At 49.7% G+C, this 12,780-nt stretch overlaps 1 protein-coding gene across 1 annotated transcript in view; it reads right to left on the bottom strand.

The window, feature by feature from the left end:
• ENDOD1 (endonuclease domain containing 1) overlaps positions 1–12,514 on the bottom strand; it is a 35,506-nt gene extending 22,992 nt beyond the window's left edge. The window contains exon 1 of the mRNA XM_070384299.1: positions 12,017–12,514. Within this exon, the coding sequence (XP_070240400.1) occupies positions 12,017–12,316 (300 nt within the window). The 5' untranslated portion in view covers positions 12,317–12,514. The remainder of the gene's footprint in view (positions 1–12,016) is intronic.
• Positions 12,515–12,780: the final 266 nt, after the last annotated feature.

The following is a 12,780-nucleotide window of genomic DNA, read 5'->3' as shown; positions in this document are numbered from 1 at the left end:
ATCTCTGGTTCCTCTGGCTTTTCTAAAACCAGCTTGAACATCTGGAAGTTCATGTACTGCTGAAGCCTGGCTTGGAGAATTTTGAGCATTACTTTGCAAGCATGTGAGATGAGTGCAATTGTGCAGTAGTTTGAGCATTCTTTGGCATTGCCTTTGGGATTGGAATGAAAAATGACCTTTTCCAGTCCTGTGGCCACTGCTGTGTTTTCCAAATTTATTGGCATATTAAGTACAGCACCTTCACAGTATCATCTTTTAGGATTTGAAATAGCTCATCTGGAATTCCATCACCTCCACTAGCTTTGTTCATACAGATGCTTCCTAAGGCCCACTTCGCTTTGCATTCCAGGATGTCTGGCTCTAGGTCTTATATCAAGAAATGATTTATTTGCATCTGACCTCAATCCTCCTCATGGAGAAGGAAATGTCAACCCACTCCAGTACCATTGCCTGGAAAATCTCATGGACAGAAGAGCCTGGTGGGCTGCAGTCCACGGGGTCGCAAAGAGTCGGGCACCACTGGGCAACTAACACTAACACTTACTCAATCCTCCTCAACCTGTTGAAGCTTAAGGCCTCTTGTCTTTAGCACAAAAGACAGCATCTGCTTCTCCATGTTGTGTCACCAACAGCCTCTGAGGCTAGTAAGTCTGCCCCCGGGCAAAATCATTTCCCTTTCTTTGACCTCTCCTCCAGGCTTTTGTGGGCATCCGGTCCCATCACTTCATGGGCAATAGATGGGGAAACAGTGGAAAAAGTGTCAGACTTTATTTTTTTTGGCTCCAAAATCACTGCAGATGGTGATTGCAGCCATGAAATTAAAAGACGCTTACTCCTTGGAAGGAAAGTTATGTCCAACCTAGATAGCATATTCAAAAGCAGAGACATTACTTTGCCAACAAAGGTCCGGCTAGTCAAGGCTATGGTTTTTCCTGTGGTCATGTATGGATGTGAGAGTTGGACTGTGAAGAAGGCTGAGCGCCAAAGAATTGATGATTTTGAACTGTGATGTTGGAGAAGACTCTTGAGAGTCCCTTGGACTGCAAGGAGATCCAACCAGTCCATTCTGAAGGAGATCAGCCCTGGGATTTCTTTGGAAGGAATGATGCTAAAGCTGAAACTCCAGTACTTTGGCCATCTCATGCAAAGAGTTGACTCATTGGAAAAGACTCTGATGCTTGGAGGGATTGGGGGCAGAAGGAGAAGGGGACGACAGAGGATGAGATGGCTGGATGGCATCACTGACTTGATGGACGTGAGTCTGGGTGAACTCCGGGAGTTGGTGATGGACAGGGAGGCCTGGCGTGCTGCAATTCATGGGGTCGCAAAGAATCGGACATGACTGAGCAACTGAACTGAACTGAACTGAACTGGTGGCTCAGGCAGTAAAGCGTCTGCCCACAATGTGCGAGACCTGGGTTCAATCCCTGGGTTGGGAAGATCCCCTGGAGAAGGAAATGGCAACCCACTCCAGTACTCTTGCGTAGAAAATTCCATGGATGGAAGAGCCTGGTGGGCTACAGTCCATGGGGTTGCAAAGAGTCCGACACGACTGAGCGACTTCACTTTCTTTTCTTTCCAGGCTTTTGTGAATGTGCTTTTCTTCAAGCTCCTCTAAAGGTGAGACTGTTCGGCAGCAGTGACAGAACACCAGGTTGGAAACGAGATCCCTTCAGCTCTGTCACTTAGAGCTTGTGACTTCAGGCAGCCCAGGGTCGCCCCAGGCCCACTCTCTTCTTAATGTAGAGGATAACACTTCCTCTACTCAGAAGGGCAAAGAAGGTATTTCAGGCCACCTGTCAGTTATACATGACTTTAAAGTTGTGAAAGAAGAAGGCGATAAAATAGACTTTGCATTTCGAGTCCCCAGGCCTTCTAAATATTTATTACGTGCAAATGCTTCATGAGACAAACTGTTTATGCTTCTGTGCACATCTGCTCATCAAAAATCCCTTTCCTCTCCCACTCCATGAGGGTGCTGATTGTTTGAGAGACTGGTTAGACGTGGCTTCACAGAATCCACATGGATTCTGTGGATGGATGCTAATGCTTGACCAGAAGAAAGGATGTGAGACTGCACAGTCTCTCTGTATGTGATGGAAATTTCTGGAATGTTACACACACACTCATACACACACCCATACACACAAACTGTGAAGACTGGCTATCTGTTAGAAGCAGGGTCTTTTTCTTTATATACTTCCAAAATGCTCAGAAATTTTTTTTTTTTTAACCATAAGCACATGATTACTTTTATCATCCTGCTGCTGCTGCTGCTGCTGCTGCTAAGTCGCTTCAGTCGTGTCCAACTCTGTGCGACCCCATAGACGGCAGCCCACCAGGCTCCCCCGTCCCTGGGATTCTCCAGGCAAGAACACTGGAGTGGGTTGCCATTTCCTTCTCCAATGCATGAAAGTGAAAAGTGAAAGTGAAGTCACTCAGGCCTAAAAAGGCCTAAATATAAAGAACCACCACCAACACATTAAAAAAGTTCCTGGAAATTGACTGTAGGTCTCAATCTGGGGCTGCCATGCCCTAAGAGGAAGAAGACTGCACAGTTTTCAGATTTCACTGCCAACGCTCAATCCATACCTGCTGAGTGCTCAATATTCACCAACATTGACTAATAAGCACATACTTGGGGCTGGCATCGTGCTAGACCAGGAGTTGGCCAGCCACAGCCTGTGCACCAAATCCAGCCCACCACCTGTTTCATAAATAAAATTTTCTTGGAACATAGCCACGCTTACTCATTTATGCATTGTCTGTGGCTGCTTTGTGCTAGAAAAGCCGAGTTGAATAGTTGCAATAGAGACCAAATGGCCCCAAAGTCTAAACTATTTACTCTGTGGCCCTTTACATTAAAGATTACCAGCCTCTGTGTTAGGATGGTGAGTGCAACAGGCCCATATCCTGCACGCATGGAACTCAGAGTCTAGTCAGGGGCACCCAGTCATACAAATAAATGTACATTTGTGCCACGCTAGCAAAGAAAGCTGTGTTTGGTGCCTTTAGAGAGTATTATTGACAGCTGACAGCTTCGCTGGTGGCTCAGATGGTAAAGAATCTGCCTGCAATGCAGATCTGGGTTCGATCCCTGGGTTGGGAAGATTCCCCTGGAGAAGGAAATGGCAACCCACTCCAGTATTCTTGCCTGGAGAATCCCATGGACAGAGAAGCCTGGCGGGCTACAGTCCATGTGGTCACAAAGAATTGGACACGACTGAGTGACTAGCATCTCATTGGCGGCTGACGTAGTTGGGAACGTCATGGAAGACAAAAATGTCCAGTAGGTACAAAGACCCTATGATGCAAGGGAATACAGAAATTAAAAACAACAACAAAAACAAAACAGGAAGAAGCCAAAGCAGACAGAGGTTAAGGCCTGGCAACGTGTGACAGCAGATAAGGCTGGGAGGGGGCTGGGAGGGGACTGGGAGGCCGACCACACAGGACTCTGGAGACCTCGATAAGGACTGTATCTGAAGAGAAATGGGGAAACCTTGAAAGGTTTCCAGTGAGGTCAATGGAGACAGGATGAATGTTTTGAAAGACTTTGACTTCCAGATGGAGGAAGGCTAAAGGAGACCCAGGCGGGATGGGTCAGCCAGTTGGGAAGCTGTTTTACAGAGACCTGGATGAAGATGTGGCAGCTTGAACCTCGGGGTACAGATGGTAGGACTTAGAAGGGTGAAGTCTGTCTAGTGAGGTGCAGAAGCAAGACCATCAACCATCCCAAATGGTCCCACCTGGCCGTGAAGGAGGCATCCGAGGTCATCACGGTTCCATGGTTTCAGATACAACAGAAATACTCAATAATGAGAAAAGATCTTTCTATGGTTCATAAGCCAAGTTTTCCTTTCTCTGTGCTTCCTGTGTGTTCTGAGACTGTGGTAGATGCCGAGTCTTTCAGATGCATAAATAGTGGCCATTTCCTCACATGGTCCCTATTCCATCATGCCTCCTGGTCAATTCAATCACCCCTAAAATGAAGGTGCAAGTCAACTGGAACATGCAATTTATGTCTTCAAGCCCTAGTTCAGTCATCTATTTACTCTGAAAAAGGAGAAGTACTCATTTTTCAATTTTGATTAAAAATATAAAATGCCCTCATTTGACCTCCTTTGAAATGAGCCACACGTCTGTCAGGCACTGGGTCAATAAAAGCATGACTGGAATACTAAATGGTGCTTCTATTTTGGGTTCACTCGAAGAGTTGGTTTCTTTCTTATGTCTCCTTCCTCTCAATGGCCAAATAGCTATGTCAGTAGGCAATGAATTACTGCTTCATATGTGTCAGGTTCTATGGAACCAACAGGCTACGGGACCACTCAGAAGATATGATATGCAACTTGAAGGAAAAGACACTGTTGACCAAACAGGAATTCTGGGAGCAAGACCAGATCCCTGGCAATGAATACTACTGGCAAGTGGGAGTATTTATCTTCTCATATTTCCACTTGTAGAGTTGTCAGTTTGAAAGGAAGAGGAATTTGAAACCCAACAAACAAAATCTTTATTCCTCAAGGCAAGCTCCATTCAATGACCATGAATTGTAACTGAGATTTCCAGAACAGTGTGTTAGAAGCCCAGCCAGACAACACCCAAAGAAGTGGATTAATTCAGTAAAATGAAAATAACACATCTGTCCGTTGAGAATCTGGAGAGAAAATACTGACATTGTCATTGGAAAGCAGCATGACATAGCAAAAAGAGAGCTAAGAGCTTTGGAGTGAGGCAGCATAAGCAGCTGGCAAATTTAACCTTGGATAAGCTATTTAATGCTTCTGAACGTCAGTTTCCTAAACCACAAACCATGGATCATAAGACCTAGAGTTGTTCTATGAATGAGCTAATTTGTGAAGATCCTTGCACACAGTAAGGGATTAATAAATGATAGTTCCTTTCCCTAAACTGCCCAAATTTAAGTCTGGACTGAAAGAATGGTGTACATATCCATCACACTGGACAATTCCAGGACAAACAGTCACTCAAGTGTTCTGCCAGTTCAGGGCAAGTACCCTAACTTGCTCCTGAGAGTGACCACGAATCCGATGAAGACACTAGATTCAAAGATGAAGAAAAAGCCAGAAAAGGAGAAAAAGGCAGCAAAGGGGAGAATGTGTGACTCCTGTTTTTACTACCTGCTAAGAAGAAATTGTGAGCACCTGACTGTGGAACCAGCCCTGTGAGTCAGGCGCTGCCCGGCACCTCGGGCTCGGCACAGGAGCCTGGAATGCAATTGCTCACTGTTTGCTTTATGACAATACATCTTCTGGTTGCTCAGGACAGGGAGGGTGGAGGTATCTCTGGCCTCTGTTTTGTTTTGGTTTTTCCAATCACCTATATCCATCCACCCATCCATCTATCTTCCATTCACTGTCTCTCACCAGATACCTTCTGAGCGCCTATTATGTGACTGTGGGACACACACCAAGCATTTGAGAAGATACACAGATAGATGTTTTAGGACAGACATGCAGGGTTGCAGGAGTTACTCCAGCATTCCATTCGTGTGCGTGTGCATATGCCTGTCAGTCTAACACCTATTAGAGGAAGACGTTAACAGTGTACACATTACTATTAAGACCTCACCATATTACAGGTTCCATGCTACACGCTTTTATGTGTTATCTTGTTTGTCACAACTACTTTATGAAGTCAACATTGTTATTATCTTTAATGGACAGATCAGAAAAATAGGACTGGAAGAATTTGATTACACAGCTTGTAAATGGCAGAGCAAGGATCCAAAGTCAGGTTTCGTAAGGAGGAAGAAAGAATCAGCAACATCCCGTTTGCTGAGCCCCTTACCCAGAGATGTCAGTGCATGATATCTTCTTTGTATCTGTTCTCTGACACAATAAAAAGAGGGCTGGTGTTAGAATGAATGAAACAGTGCATCTAACAGCTTCAGAAGATACCAGCAAAAAGGTACTGATGGAAGTGAAAGATTAAAGACTTAACTGAGGTTCTAGCTGTGACGACTGTTCACGTACATTTACTAAGATCTGAAACATGACTTCACTGGGCCCTTTAGGAAAATACTTTTGCCACTGACCAAAATATCTGCTTTACTCTGGAGTCACTGACACCTAAACAACATTCACATGGCCAGATATGTGCTCCACTTGTTCTGTGACAGTGGGGAAAGAGAAATGGGGTAGAAATTAAGATTCCCATGTGAAAGAGGTACTGGCGGCTCAAGACAATAAAGAATCTGCCTGCAATGCAGGAGACCCAGGTTCGATCCCTGCGCCAGGAAGATCCCCTGGAGAAGGGATGGCTACCCACTCCAGTATTCTTGCCTGGACAATCCCACGGACAGAGGGGCCTGGCGGGTTACAGTCCACGGAGTCGCAAGAGTCAGACACAACTGAGCAACCACACTTCCACTTTTCATGAAAGATGAGAATTAAAGTCCTATGACCACTAAAGCAGTGGAAACCACGGGAGGTCAAAAATCTCCACAGTAAAACAAAAGAGCTCCGGACTAGGAGCAACTAGTCATGAGTTCAAATCCAAGCTATGTGACCTTGGGCACAACAATTAATTAACCCCTCTGAGCCAGTGCTTCATATCTACAATGAAGAGAATAATATCTACCTCACAGTATTTTTGTAAGACTAAATAAGTTTAGGCAGACTATAAAGCCAATTCCTTCCAACAGTCACATTTGTAAAATGTCAAGGGCTTGGGGACTTCCCTGATGGTCCAGTGGTTCATGGGTTCAATCCCTGGTCAGGGAACTAAGATCCCACATGTCTCATGTCCAAAAAAAAAATGTTTTAAAAAGAAAATGACAGGATCTTATACATTGGCTTCTAGTGTAAATTGACAAGATCCTTTGCAAAGACATCACTAGTACGTTATACAAAAATTCTTCCATTAAATGGAAATAAGTTGAGCGGCTAAAAGGTCGAGGTTCCCTGTACTAAACCAGAACCCAGTCCTCAGTTCTGACTGCAAACCCTTCAGATCATTTCCATCCTGCTAATAGGCACACACGCTATCCCATCTCTTTCTTGCCTTCTCCCCATTCTCAATTTAAAGGGGACCATATTTCACATAATACCCGCAACACCCCTATGTCGTCTCTGCTTCCTTTTGAAGTTCTCATTATGTCCCTCAGAAGGCCCCTCAAATGTGGGGCCCTGTTATATGACACCAGTGGTCGTGGTAATTTAGTCACTAAATCTTGTCCCAGTCACTGGGACCCCGTCAACTGTAGTCCGCCAGGCTCCTCTTATCCCAGGCAAGAATACTGGAGTGGGTTGCCATTTCCTTCGCCAGTTACATGATGCTAAAGAGAGCTAAATCATTTGAGGTAGTTCCAAACACCAGAGCTAGAACTGGTGGGGTGGATTTAGAGGAAGGTTCCAGCTCTGCGTATGGAATATGCTTGGAACAGTGGCGGCTGGCCAGCTGGGAGGCAAGCTTCTAAACCAGGCAGCTCTCCACCAAAAAAGCTCAGCAGGATATCTCACCTCCTGCTGCTTGACTGAACCCCCGAACATCACATGATTTCATCCAGAACTTACTGAGTGCTTTCTAATGTCCTAGGCATTAGAAATGCAAGTATGAGTAAAATGCGGCCCTCAGCTCTCAAAAGCTCACACTGGAGAGACAAACTCATGAGCAGGTAGTTATAAAGCATGTGTATGTGCGTGTGTGTGCACACACGCACGCTCAGCCATGTCCAACTCTTTGCAACCCTAAGGACTGTAGCCCCTCAGGCTCCTCTGTCCATGGGATTCTCTAGGCAAGAATACTGAGTGGGTTGTCATTTCCTTCTCCAGGGGATCTTCTCAACCCAGGGATCGAACCTGTGTCTCCTACATTAGCAGGTGAATTCTTTCCCACCGAGCCACCAGGGAAAGTGAAAGTCCCTCAGTCATGTCCTACTCTTTGAGACCCCATGGACTATAAAGTCCCTGGAATTCTCCAGGCCAGAATACTGGAGTGGATAGCCTTTCCCTTCTCCAGGGGATCTTCCCAACCCAGAGATCAAGCCCAGGTCTCCTGCATTGCAGGTGATTTTTACCAGTTGAGCCACAAAGGAAGCCCGAGCCACCTAGGAAGCCCTTTATAAAACAATGTGGTAAGTACAAAAATAGAGAAATTATAGGGAATGCTGCGGGGTGGTCTAACTCAGGAGGTGGCCCTCACTCAGGTGGGCTGTTCTTTCTGGAGGAGATGACACTGGATAGTGTTAAAGGATGGAGTAGGGGAAGCAGTGGAGGGCGAGATGGGGGCAGTATAGGACGGGTGTTCAGGGCAAAAGGACTGAGCGTGAGCAAAGGAACAACCGTGACCAACAGAATGGTGTAGGGGAGGTCCTCCAGGCAGCTGGATAATGCTAGAACAGTCCACAGGAGTGGGGAGGGTGGGAGACAGGCTGGAGCTGCAGACAGGAACCTGGGGAATGCGGGCCTTGTAACCTGCATTCTGCAGCATGAACTTTGTCCTGGAGGCAATGGGCAGCCAACACCCTAAAGGTTCTAAGTACACAGGTGACTGAATTTCCATCACCTTGGATTTAGGAGGTTTTCTTTTCTTTTCCCAAAGGGAGACTGCAGGACAGCTTTGAGAACTGCTGCCTTGAACTCCGGGAGCCCCAGGGTCAGAACAGCCCTCTTGACTCACCACCGAAGGCAAACACCCAGTTCCTTTGGTCCCTGCCTCTTCCTCTTCTGTCTCCTGGGCCTGTTGGTAATGCTGACCTCACAAAAAAGTGACATGGGCACTAGGTGACTCAGCGTTACAGAGGGCTTGGAAGCGGCCGAAGTCCACGTTGAACCCTGAGCATCTTTCTGCAGCAGGCACGCTGGCGGGGAGGCAGGTTTGCTGCAGTGAGCTTCAGGGCCCGCCAGCCTTGTGATCTGGCAGCTTCTCCCCCCTCTCGCCTTCCTTGCCTTCTACTTAATACCCACTGGCTGCTGGCTGACTTGGCCAGACACCGTTGGGAAGGGTCGGGCAGCACAAGCCCGCCTTGTAGATGAAAGCATCCTTTTGGCTGGATCAGCCACCAGACCACTCCCATCTCCCCAGGAGGGGACACTGGCCTCCTGGGCTTTTCTGAACTGCTGCACCTCCTACCTCTCAAGCTGCCCCCTCCCCAACCCTGGGCTTCCCGATGTCTCTGCAGGTAAAGAATCTGCCTGCCAATGCAGGAGATGTGAGTTCCATCCCTGAGTCAGGCAGATTCCCCTGGAGAAGGGAATGGCAACCTACTCCAATATTCTTGCCTGTGAAATCCCAAGGACAGAGGAGCCTAATGGGCTCCAGTTCACGGAGCTGCTAAGAGTTGGACACGACTTCATGACTAAACAACAAAAACCTCCCACCCCACCAGCTCCTTCCTCTTTCCCCATCCTATTTTATCCCCCAGACCTATTCCTCACTACCCAGGGCCCAGAGTCTCCACTGCCTCCCTGAAAATCCTGTCCATCTCTTCTCTCCTGAATGAGTCATGCTCCTTTGGGCTCCTTCAATTAGTGCCTAAATGCCCCCCACCCCTCAAACTTCCTTGATCACTCCATTCCCAACCCCTCCCTTCCACCACTCCCCTTCAGTCTGAGCACAAGTTGACCGTCATCTGCCCCCTGGTACTGGTTCAGCTGCTCCGACCACTCCCTCCACACGAATCCCTGAATCAGCCACAAACTTCCCACTAAGCATATTCCCTCTGCTGGGAATGTCCTCATCACTGTCTCCCTTCCGAACATCCTTTTGGGCACAGCGCAAATGTCACCCTGACCCAAAGGCTCTCTCCTCTCACCTCCAAGACAGATTAAATCTAATAGGACTTTGCTTACTTTTTTAAACAGAGGGTGTTTGGCTTATCTTATAATAACAGCTAGGGCTGATGTATCAGGCACTCCTCAGAGAACCTTGTACAGAGTAACTCATTTAATTCTCAGAATCACCCTGTTATTACCTCTAAGTCAACCTGCCCAAGTTTATAGTGAGCCAGTGGGAGAACTGAGGCTTAAACTGAGGCTCTAATGAGAAGCAAAGCCACCTCTCCCACCCAGGAAGCCTTTGAATCTTGGAGTCTCACTCTGTTCCCCTGGCACACAGTGGGTGACTACTAAATGTGAGAGTTCTGGGTTTAACTGAAATTTGTTCAGCATGCATCCTGGTACCTTCCTCGCATGTATGTTCTGGCCCCCCAAGCCATCCACAAGATCCTTAGGGAGACAGGACGGGCCATCCACAAGATCCTTAGGGAGACAGGACCAGGTCATCTATTTTCTTCACAGGCCTGCCATCAGAAGCGTAATGGGGAGTTGGGGGATCCTCAGAGAGCTCTAGGGGTGAAGATGGGGGCAAACTAACTTTGGACTAAGGTATGCCTTGAAGAGTGAAAGTGTTAGTCACTCAATCGTGTCTGACTCTTTGTGACCCATGGACTGGAGCCTGCCAGGCTCCTCTGTGCATGGAATTCTCCAGGCAAGAATATTGCAATGGGTAGCTATTCCCTTCTCCAGGGGATCTTCCCGAACCCAGGTCTCCGGCCTTGCAGGCAGATTCTTTACCATCTGAGCCATCAGGGAAGCCCCAGTGTATGCCTTAGAGTATCTAATTTACCAAGGCTTTTTCACAAGCCTGAGTTCATCAGCTGGATGTGGAGAATGTAAAGAGGACAGAGGTGCAGATGGCCTGAGATCTGGTCAAGGTCTTAGAGCTAGAAATAGCTGAGTGAGATGATAGAAATTACAACCCAGGGCTCTGAATAAAACAACAGAAAGCCAGTCCCCTGCTCATGGTGTGGTCCTGGGCAGCTGTGGCCATCAAGAAGGGGTAGGCTGATGTAAATCAACTGTACTTCAATGAAAACATTGGAAAAAAGAAAAAGATCAAGGTCAGCCATTTCTTTAAAAGAAAAAAAAAAAAGGGTGGGCCGCGTGTTCAGCTACCCCCTCCCTCCATGGATGAAGTGCCCTTGGTTGCTGGGCAGGGGAGCCTGACCCGGACTTCTAGACAGAGGCTGGCTGAGCTGACTAGGGCAGAATGTGTTAAGGCAGGTTCAGCAGGACCTCTGGGGACCTCTGGGAATGTTGGGTCACTCTCATCAGACAGAACCCAAACCCCCTGAGAGACCACCTGATTTTCCAAGCAGTCTGATAATATATCAGTAGATATAAATAAAAAGAGTCAGGAAAAACTGGTTTGTCCCTCCCATTAGCTGGAGGCAGTCAATGGTTGCCTACTACTTGTAACTATCACATCCCATTTCTAAAACATCTGTATCTTTATTTCACTGTCCTAAGCTCAGAGGGTGAAGAATCCGCCTGCATTGCAGGCGGCACAGGTGACGCGGGTTCCATCCCTGGGTCGGGAAGATCCCCTGGCGAAGGAAATGACAACCCACTCCAGTATTCTTGCCTGGGAAAATTTCATGGACAGAGGAGCCTGGCGGGTCGGACAGGACTGAGCGCATGGCACAAGCCAACACAACTTCAGATGGGATTTACTCAATGTCTTGTGCAGAACGGAAGGCTTTTCCGGCTCAGGTGGCTTCTGCAGAAGAAAAGCTTTTCCCTAGAAGGAAGACGGACCCCATCTTTCCGCCAGTTTGGCGGCCTCTCTGAGCCTTCATCTACCCACCCATCCCGCAGAATCGTGGCAACAACTTGTGAGCTCCCAGCCCCCGCGTCCTGCAGATCCGACTGACCTCCTGGGTCACCGTCTCACGCTCCTCACAGTTCAGGAAATGAATGAGACACTGCAGATGTCTACGCTGTAGAACCACTGCCTACTGGGAACCTCGGACCCTTGTAGCTTCATCTCAGGCTCGCAGATGGCCGAGCTCCGGCCCGCGGTGTTGACAGGGGACTAAGCAGGCTGTAATTCCGGGGGCGCGGCGGGGAAGGTCGGAAACCCGGGTCTCCAGATCCCGGCATCGAAGCCCGGGGCCGCCGTTCCCCCCACGCCCCCGACCGCTCGCGAGAGCTGCCAAGCACCCTGCGAGGCCAGTCCGGCGACCCGGCTCGGGAAGCGCCTGGCTTACCTGCGGCTCCACCAGCCCGCGCGGCTCCGCGCCCAGGGGCGCCGGGCGCGCGGCGCGGAACGCCGAGTACACCGGGATGCGGTGCTGGGTGCTGTACAGGGTGGCGAAGCGCTCGGCGCCCTCGGAACGCTGACAGATCCTCACGTGGGCAGCGGCCGCCGGCCCCGCAGGCGGGGTCCCTGCGTAGAAGAAGCGGTCGCACTCGCCGAAGCCGGCCTCTTCCTGGCGCACCAGCCGGCCCTCCAGCAGCCCGGCCAGGGCGAGGAGGCCGCCCAGCGCCAGGCAGCGCTCGGGGCCCATGGCGCGTCTGCGGGCCGGGCGGGCGGAGCGCGAGGCCGCACAGCTTCGCAGCCGGGAAGTCGGAAGCCGGGCGCGGCGCGGGTGGGGCGAGCTCGGCCGACCGGGGTGGGCGGCCCCGGCGGCGGGGGCGGGCCCGCGTCCCGAGGCCGCGCCCCCCTCGTGCCCGCCTCTCCGAAGACGCCGGCTCCAGCCCGCCTCGGGCTGGGCGCGCGGGTGCGGGGATGCCAGCCCTGTTCCCCCGGGGCGGCCCCGCACCTGGCACCGCCTGGACTCTGCCGTCCGAGTTCACAGGCTCCGGGACGCGCGCTGCCCCGGCGGAAAGGGCTGAACCAGGTCGGCTTCATCCGGGGAAGCGGGGACCGTCCCCGGGGCGCGAGCCTGAAGCCTCCGGAGACAGCGCGCCCCAGGGATCCTCAAGGATGCCAAGAGGCGGCGTGAGATGCCCACAGCAACTGTGGCTCTTC

The sequence above is a fragment of the Bos mutus genome, chromosome 15 (genome assembly GCF_027580195.1).
Source record: "Bos mutus isolate GX-2022 chromosome 15, NWIPB_WYAK_1.1, whole genome shotgun sequence".
Taxonomy (NCBI): domain Eukaryota; kingdom Metazoa; phylum Chordata; class Mammalia; order Artiodactyla; family Bovidae; genus Bos; species Bos mutus.
The sequence above is the reverse complement of the archived record's forward strand: the minus strand, read 5'-3'. Positions and strand labels throughout refer to the sequence as shown.